The sequence below is a fragment of the Ambystoma mexicanum genome, chromosome 1p (assembly GCF_040938575.1).
Source record: "Ambystoma mexicanum isolate Mex_15411 chromosome 1p, UKY_AmexF1_1, whole genome shotgun sequence".
In the NCBI taxonomy this organism is placed as follows: domain Eukaryota; kingdom Metazoa; phylum Chordata; class Amphibia; order Caudata; family Ambystomatidae; genus Ambystoma; species Ambystoma mexicanum.
Window position 1 is genome coordinate 1,048,416,239 of NC_090921.1, and position 8,932 is coordinate 1,048,425,170.

Here is an 8,932-nt window from a genome sequence, read left to right on the forward strand (position 1 = left end):
AACAGACATGATAACCTGTTCAGTGGTTATTAACCACTTGAGCAAAAAGCAATGGCTGCGAACTCTCGATGTGGTTAATAACCACTGAACAGGTTATCATGCCTTGTTCTTTCGAGAGAGGGGCGCCTGCTACCTTTTTTGTATTTTTGAAAGGAACTTGGGGTTGGTCGCCCTAGGTTACCTGGGGGCAACCAGACGTGGACTCCCTGCTCACTGTGCTTAGAGAGGCTCGCTTCACCTCACTGATGATGCCCAACAAGGCTGAAACACGTGTATGGGGTTGCTGGTGGTACTCTTGTTCAGAAAGGAATTGCCATAGCATTTCGGTGCTGGACTGCCCTTGTGGGCGGGACAAAGACTGATATGCAAATGGATATTTCCCATCTGTGAAGGTACAGTGAGCAAAAAGCAATGGCTGCGAACTCTCAATGTGGTTAATAACCACTGAACAGGTTATCATGCCTTGTTCTTTCGAGAGAGGGGCGCCTGCTACCTTTTTTGTATAGGATGGTCTATACATAACCCATTAACATAGCATAACAAAATAGAAAAGTCAGTATTACATTCAGTTTTAGTAATACTCTAATTATGTACAGGGAAAAAATTAAAAGCTTGAATGTGATGTATATTCGTGCTGAACTGTGACCTTAGTGAAGCGGAGTCGGGCTGGAGTCCTGGCTCCCCAGACACACAGTGTGACCTGCGCGCAGTGGGCCTCCGATCACTTACCTCTGCTGTGCTGGGGACATTATGAACATAGATGATGGTTTACATTGTGTGGCACACGGTTGTATGTTTGGATATTATTCTAGTGACATTGCGACATCGCAGCCAATAGTATTACCTGTGCAGATCGGATATCGTGCACTGCTCACCAGCAACCCCTCTTCTCTGGGTGGAGCCCCTCAAAGCGCGGCTTTTCTGCGGCTAGGGTCGAGTGTCGCAGATTAAAGCGAAGGCCGCAGAGGAGATGGGCTTTATTTATTTATTTATTGTGATCGATTTATCAATGTTTCAGTGATTGACTGGTAGGCTTTGCCAATGGGCACAGCCAGGGTGGGCATGACGTAGCTCGGTCTCTCAGCAGTAGAAGCCGGCGAAGGACCCCATCTTTGCTTAATAGAATGGTCCATTCAGCGCTTTTGTAGTCACTGTGCTCTCCAAAGGCGCACCTTTTATCTTTCAGGATGCTGGCAAGACCGCGCCAAGTCATTGTGTTAGGGACTCGGTATCCTGGGTACATCAGGCCTGGAGGGCATAGAAAGCGCAATTTCATCAAGAACCCTACTGTTTTTCTTTTCTTCAAATTGATGTGATGTGATACTTTAATCCAGTGTACACTTCCCAGCACCCAAAGCAAAGAATTGGTACCTTATTCCCCATTGATGTGGAGGCATGTGTTAACCCTAAAAATTAATTATCTGCTATGGAGTTTGGGGGCAGCAGGCCTTGCTTGCACACTGTGTGACCCTGAGCAGCTGATGTCACACCCAGGCCCATTGTAGACTATCCAGTGGGCGGTTTCTTAGCTTTGCCTATATCCGCCCTTACCATGCAAATTTGGCATAGCATGTAACAGGCATACCTGTAAAAACGAGCACCGTGTTCCTTTTCTGTTCCTGAATGCTCCCTAATCAGTTCCGGTAATTTTCCAAGTTGACACCATTTAACTACGGGATCTAGGCACTAGGTACTGGGCGCGCCCAAGGAGCAGCATGTGAACCGTAAGCCAACAGTACGTACGCTCCATCCTAGACAAAAACGAGACAATAAACGAATTCTCTGTACGATGCTGTACATGCCCAGATAGCATTCTGAAGAAGGCAGATGACGTAGGGCCAATGGATTTAGGAGTCCATCATCAGGCCAGGGGCAACATCTGGAAACAGTATAAACACACAAGGTCTTCTTAATATCCTCCAGATAATAACACTTTGAACCCCCTACCCAACCCCTCCCCTAGCTTCCCTTGGAGGTTGGAGCTATCCCCAGCTACATCGATTCTTTCCAATTCAGGCAAAATATGTACACCCCTCCACTTAAACATGCATCCAGCCGCCACAGGGGGCGTGGGCGTGGGCCTATATTCAGTATTAGGCCACTTCAAATGCACCCATCTTTTGGTGGGTAGGACTTATAACTGTAGGTGGGGGCACGTCACTAGATGTTCCCTTTACCTGTACAAGGAGGAGACGGAAGCGTGGGCAGTCTGGTGCTGGGGACATGGTTTCCATTTTCTTGGTGCAGAGGGTTTGCTAGTTCAGCCACTAGGGCAGGCTGTACAGGCATAAGTGAAGGGCCTGTGGGGGACAGCTCTGTAATCATAGACCTTCGCTCCAGGGCAGAGCGAGCGGTGTTCAAGCCATTCCTCACAGCCAATTCGTGCAGGCTGCCCGCGTCCTCGCATCCCTTCCCCTCTTCATACTAATGCACGGGTCTGCGTGAGACCTTGAACTCATTGGAATTACTCATAAACCACCAGGAAACTCATGCTTCAAAGAAGTGGCACCTAATAAAATCGGGAGACGTGAGCTCAAACCGGCCGGGGAATACTTCATAAAAAGAGAAGACGTATGCTAAAATGAGGAGACAAATTCAACAAGTGCGCGAGGAAACAAATGAGAATATCTTTCAACAATACATGTCGGGCCAATATAACCCCCCCTCCTCTAGTCCCCACCAACAGTACTGCACTAATGTATACAATGCACCCACGCCCAATGCTGGCACAGTCCAGTTGTAAAGCGCCCTGCTGCCCTGATGTCCGCGCTATAAACAAAAATATAAAATGAAATATGTTTGTAACCCGAGAATATGCACGTAAAATAGGCAGACCTGTGATACAATAATAATAGGACAACTGGTAAGATCAAGAGAAGTAGTAAAAAAAACAGGATGAGATGAGGAGACACATAATGAAATCGGGAGATCCACACACGCTAACACCATGCAATTCATAACATGTGGATTCATTCCGTTGCCTGCTCCCATTCTCAGCCCTCCCTACAGTACTCCTAGTCCCACCCGTGGCAGGCAGAGTTTTCGCAAAAATCACAAGCTGCTCCCCCTACAAAGATAAGCTATGCACGGCGGGGCGGTGGAGGAGCGGGCGTGGGTGCCGTTATGAGCGCCTGACAGAGAACTCCTGAAAGTGATGGGGGCTCCCCCGGTTACCTCCAGTGACAGGCCATGGGGCGGGGGACTCTGCTTTGCTCCCGCGCGTCCACCTAATCCTGCGTTGGGAGCGGATCTTGTGACCCACGGCCGCTACGTTGCCCCTTATTGTGAAGCGGGACAAGGGGCCGGTCGCCTTCTTTTCATTTTGTGCCAAATGTGTTCCTACATCTCCTTAAAGATAAACAAATAATAAAGTGTAACTCACATGTACATTTTCGTGTCCCGCACTTAGTCCCGTACCTCCCGCCCCGGGGCTTACACGGTTCATCCTTTCTGTAGAGCCAGGGCAGCGGTGCACTGCGGCTTACATTACTATGAGTAACACTATAACTCATTAAACGTAACCGCAGGGACATGGGATGGCATTGTATCTATTTGCAGAACAGGTGCGGCTCAAATGGACATCCGGGGTTATTGTGAGGTGGTTGGTGAGTCGAGAGGCTCTCCTTAATTCAGGGAGACTCTGGACTGTGTACCCTGCAGCCAACCCGGGGGTTGGGTTCTCGGAGCAGAAGGGAAGCCCGCGTGCAGATAAAATACTAAAAGCTCGAAAAACTAACAAATGTGAATAATAGAAGCACACAGACCGTCAATGTAGTTCTCAAGTCATTGCAATCCTTGTTAATTCTCTGATACCCACACAACTACAAAAAAGTCCCAATGACGTATCATGACGCAGCCGTTAACACAATTGACACTATAAGCAACATATTCGACTTTATCAATGATAATAAAACAAAATATCGTATTTCATAACAATGGGTTCCTGTGGTTATTAATCACACCTACACAACATGCACCAGGGAGTACCATGCCGTGGCACACCATGACGTTATGGCAACCCATGCAATCCCATGGCATGGCATAGCTGGCATACCGCACCACCTCGTCACATCACTCCAAGTGCATCTACTTTTAACGAGTGGACACCCAGACCCCTCCTCCCAGCCGGAAAACCTATCCACAAAGAGAGCAAAGCACACCTTTCAGTGCAAGACCCCAGATCTGAAGCAACGGGCAGTCCCAAGGGAGGCAACCCCCGCCCCCCCAGCTGCCTCCCCCCACCCCCCGGGGATCGGGATATCAGCGAGATGACTTGGGGGATTACACAGCCACGGGGGCGCCGACTTCGGCCATGTGCTTTCCCCCCGGCTGTGATGCACACGTGGATTTACCCACGCAAAAGCGACTTGCCCCCCACATTGAAGGTAGGGCTCCAGAGTGTTGCCACTGGCGGCGGACCAAGCGATTTACTTCTATGTTCCTGCTTTTGAGTTAAGGTCCGATTCTGCACCAAACATCTCATATTTTCACATTTGCAAACTCAAGAAAAGTTTCCAGTTTCTAGCACAAGCCGGGTAAAACGAGTCCCCAATCCCTTCTCCCAGGACGCTGCACTGCCCTTCGGGCACGTCCCCCCTACGCATGGTGCCCACTCACCATGTCCCCGGCTATGGGTGCCCTCCGCAGCAGGGCATTTTCTGGTACACTCGCTCCAGTTCCTGACTTCCACCCGGGGTAGGGCCCTCGGGGCAGCAGCGGGGGGCACCGGCTCCGGCTCTAGCCTGCCCTCCTCAGCGGCAGGGCTAAGGCTGATCCCACACAGGAGAGTGCAGACACACACACAGGGGGACGCCGCCTGCAGGTGAACCCGAACAGCAACGCCGAGGGATCTTTTCAGGGCCGGCCCCGGACTTGGGCAGCCGGGCTCAGTCACACTGATCCAGCACCCGAGGGCTTAGGCACGCACACACAGACAACACAGGGTGCGGCCTGGAGGAAGGGACCCGCGACGGGCAACACCGTGGCCGTTATCATGAACAGCTGCAAGTGGGTAGGCACAGACTGGCCCCGCACCAGGGCACATGCACACACCGGCGGCCAGCGGGAGAGGTGATAACGACAGCCAACGGTTGGGGATCTTTTTACGGCCACCACAAATCACAGCTCAAGCCTCCAGGGCTCACGTTCTTCCTCTACTGGCGGTCGCAGCGAGAGATACACACGGGGCTGACACATTGATGGTGTGCACTGACGGACTACGCCGGGGACCTTTTCATGGCCGACCAACATATTTAAACACCAGGGACCAAGAGCTCTCCGGTGCCATGAAGGGATGGCAGAGGATGGGAAAGTAAATATGAGGTGTGAAGCACAGTCTACTTTAACACGCCTACAGTCGCCTTTGTACAGTGGCCTTAAATGTCTCTACATGCATGTAACCCACTGTTCCCAAGTTGACTAAAGACCCTGCAGCAGCACCGAACGTGGCATTAATGTGCAATGAGAGTTTTTCTTATTTAAAGCCCTGGTGGGGGGTCAAACACATACATAGATACATAGGAGCTCATTTTATTGGAGCTCATAATTTGACGCTGGATAACGTTACGTGAACACTTCAACGTAAACGGCTCCCTGCCGCCAACGTTTCGACATTGGCACAGCGGTGTGCAAAACGGGGGGTTCGAGAGGCAGTGTTTTGTGCCGCACCATGCAAATGAAGTAAACGCTGCCTTTCAGGTACGCATGGAAGGCAGCGTTTACAATCGATCCCTATGGTGTCCGCCTGCTTTTTGCTGGTGCTTAAGCCTGGAGCAGACTCCGTAGGTATCCCCAGCATTTGCGCCTGCATGAAAATGCATTCGGTGCAAATGTTGGAGGATTTGTATGGCGGAGAGGAAGGGAGCGGCGGGAATGCAAGTTGCATTACCGCCCCTCCTCTCTGCCATAAAAATGAATAAAAAAATGGGGGCACCGTACTTTAATGCTTTCAGTTAATGGCACGCTGGGCCGAAAATGAGCCCCATAGTGGTCTACTAGCTGTGCTGAAGCCCTCTTACAGCTGAGGCTAATGGGTTGAGCCGAGCCCGATGTCAGGCACCTTTCCTGGCTAATCCCAGACCTACAGTGCAAGACTCAGAAGGATACTTCCCTGGAGGACACTCAAGACATAGGGCTTCATTACACGGTAGGCGGTAACCATGGCGCTATTAGCGCCATGGTTGCCGCCGGTATTTTAACGTGTCTGCCTTGGTGGATGGCGGAATTACCGCCCTACTCCAAGGTGAGCGGGGGCGGTAATTCCCCATTCACCAAGGCACTTCCCCATTCCCATTTTTGCCCCCATGGGGCTCAATGAGAATGGGGAAGGCGCTAATTACGGTACCGCAAATTGCGGTACCGTAATTAGCACCAAGGTCCCTTAGCAGGCCCGTTCCTTAACGGTTGGTAAAACCAGCCATTAAGGTCGGGTCCCGCAAAGGGACCTCGTAGTAAGGCGGTAAGGGTTTACCGGTACCGGTGCCCTTACCGGTACCGGTAAACCCTTACCGCCTACCGTGTAATGAGGCCCATAGACGCAGAAACAAACATGCACATAAATACTCACATGTGGCAACTCTTCTTTGGGTCTCAAAGGTCCATGTGCCAGGATCTCAGTTGCCCTCCCTCCCAAGTCACCCGAAGACCACCAGTTCCATATGGGTAAGCATCATACTGCTACACGCATTGTCAAGGACACACTCCTTGCCTCACAAGGCACCCTAAGACATTTTTCTGCACCCTAAACCAGCGATTTGTACACTGTTGTGCATCTTCTCAATGCAAAACAAAAGAGGTGCTGACTGGAAGGTTTACAATTAATCTTAACCTCTGGCATTGCTCCGGGCAAACATCGAGACCATCGTTCTTTGCCTGCCAAGCCATTACAAAAGTGGAAATACTATATGCAAATCATGCTTGGTCCCACCACCAAAGGGCAGTCCAGCCTGAACTGCTAGGTCACATCCCTTCTGCACGAGACCACACGCATCCCCAAGCATGTTTCAGCCTTGTTTGGCCTCATCAGTGAGGAGTGGCTTGGGTCTCTAGGCCCAGCAGGCACGGGACCCAAGTCTGAGCATACCCGTCCCACTCGTCGTGATTAATATAGCAAAACAAAGGAGGAGATGGCTGGAAGGTTTTTAATTAATCTTAACCTCTGGCATTGCTCTGGGCAACCCTCCAGACCATCGTTCTTTGCCTGCCAAGCCATTCATCCTCTCCCTGATCAGTTAGACCAGATTCTCCTGCACACCATCTCCCTTTCAATTTACCCTAACCTTTAAAAACAGACAAATTGATCACAGAGGCAGAGTAGCCCTCATCTGCAAAAGTAGTCTACATGCTACCCTCATCGACCTCATACCTGTGGTTGCAGACTCAGTCATTTAGTGCTACTTAAATCCATCACCTGTGACGGTCCCTTAGGTCTGTCGAATTCATGTGAGACTTTTCTGAACACTTCATTCAACTCTTCATAACTCTTGACTACCTATCTACTATTAGGTACCCCTTGCAGGAAAACTTCTCCCTGGCACAATAGGTGGGTCTTACCTGATGGTAACCCTCACATCCTTTCCTCATGCTCCGGCCCCTGATGCCACAAAACCTCAGCTCACTTGGCTGGTGCTCTGCCAGCTGCCTTCTCCCATTGACACTCCACCGTGCCTCAACCATCACATCCTTAATCTGTGTCACTCTGTACGTCACTGCCACACCTTGCCTGTGCCCGCATCATTCCTCCGTCCCTGCATACGCATCTTGGTGCTGCCACCCCACTGTTCTGGATGCCGCCTTCTCACTTACTCTGCATTCCAGCTCATCCATCTTCTGTTCTCACCTTTTACTCCCCGCAGCGCTTCCCTTTCCTGGCCGCTAGCACCCTCCTCTACATCCTGCTCTTATTTCCCCGATGCTAAAAGTGTTGAGCCCCACATTAATGCCCTTGCTGGCCTGCATCTTTAGCCGCAGGCCATTACTGTGGCATTGTTCCCTGACTCAGGGGTTATTAGTTATTTATGCTAATAAGCTCTGATTAGTAAATGAGGGTGCCTGTCAATCAGGTATTTTGGAATGCAGCCGTAGCTCATTTTATCTGAATGCCTTCCAAACCTTCTAAGCAGCAGGAAGTTACCATCTTGCCTCCAGGCACCAGCTGTCAGTCATCCCCGCCCACCCACCATCACATTTCCCTTCACTGCCTCCCTGCTCCTCCACTGCACTCCCTCCACTATCCAGGTACTTCCTTCTGCCTCTCATGGCCTGCTCTGCTGTGTTCTCTGCTCACCCAGCTGAACCGCCTCTCTCCTTCTCCTTGAATGGCCACCATGGAAAGGGAGGATGGACTACAAGGAGTTCCCCTCCCCTTTTTCCATCACAGCCATTTTTTTTTGCAGGATAGTCCCGTATATCGGGAAGTGAATAGCCGGAACGCCCTAGGTGAGCACCATTACCTCCTGCTAATAGGATACACCTGGGCCTGATCATTATCTGGATGTAATGGGTCCTACCTCGGGGCAACAATCTCATAAACATATCACAGAGATCAAGTTATCTCTGGGGTCCCCTATTTCATTATCTCAAGGAAGCTCAGTGATATTGGCTACCCCTAAGCCTGCGTCAGAACAGTTCCATGTTTCAGACTTGTGTATTTGGACTTATTAATGATCTGGACATTTTATGAGGTATTGAATGTTATATCAATCAATATTTGATTTGCATCGCTGGTGTCCTGTGTCTTTGATATTGGGTCGTTAATAAAACATGTACATAAAAACATATTTCAAAGCAGCACATCACGACAGATGCTGGACGGAAAGCAAATGCAGGACACTAGCCAATCAAAAGAAAGAAATACATTCTGGCAGTTTGTTGTGGAGCAGAGCCAACTCACAATGTACCTGTAGTCAATGCACATATGGTAGGGCAGCCATTG

The 8,932-nt window shown here is 50.2% G+C and overlaps 1 protein-coding gene across 3 annotated transcripts in view; it reads right to left on the reverse strand.

Annotated features, from left to right (window-relative positions):
* LOC138447912 (pleckstrin homology domain-containing family G member 4B-like) overlaps window positions 1-4,889 on the reverse strand; it is a 1,180,303-nt gene extending 1,175,414 nt beyond the window's left edge. For all 3 annotated transcript variants that reach the window (XM_069604450.1, XM_069604440.1, XM_069604433.1), the window contains exon 1: window positions 4,618-4,889. In XM_069604450.1, coding sequence (XP_069460551.1) covers window positions 4,618-4,620 — 3 coding nt within the window. In that variant the 5' untranslated portion in view covers window positions 4,621-4,889. The remainder of the gene's footprint in view (window positions 1-4,617) is intronic.
* Between the last annotated feature and the right edge of the window lie 4,043 nt (window positions 4,890-8,932).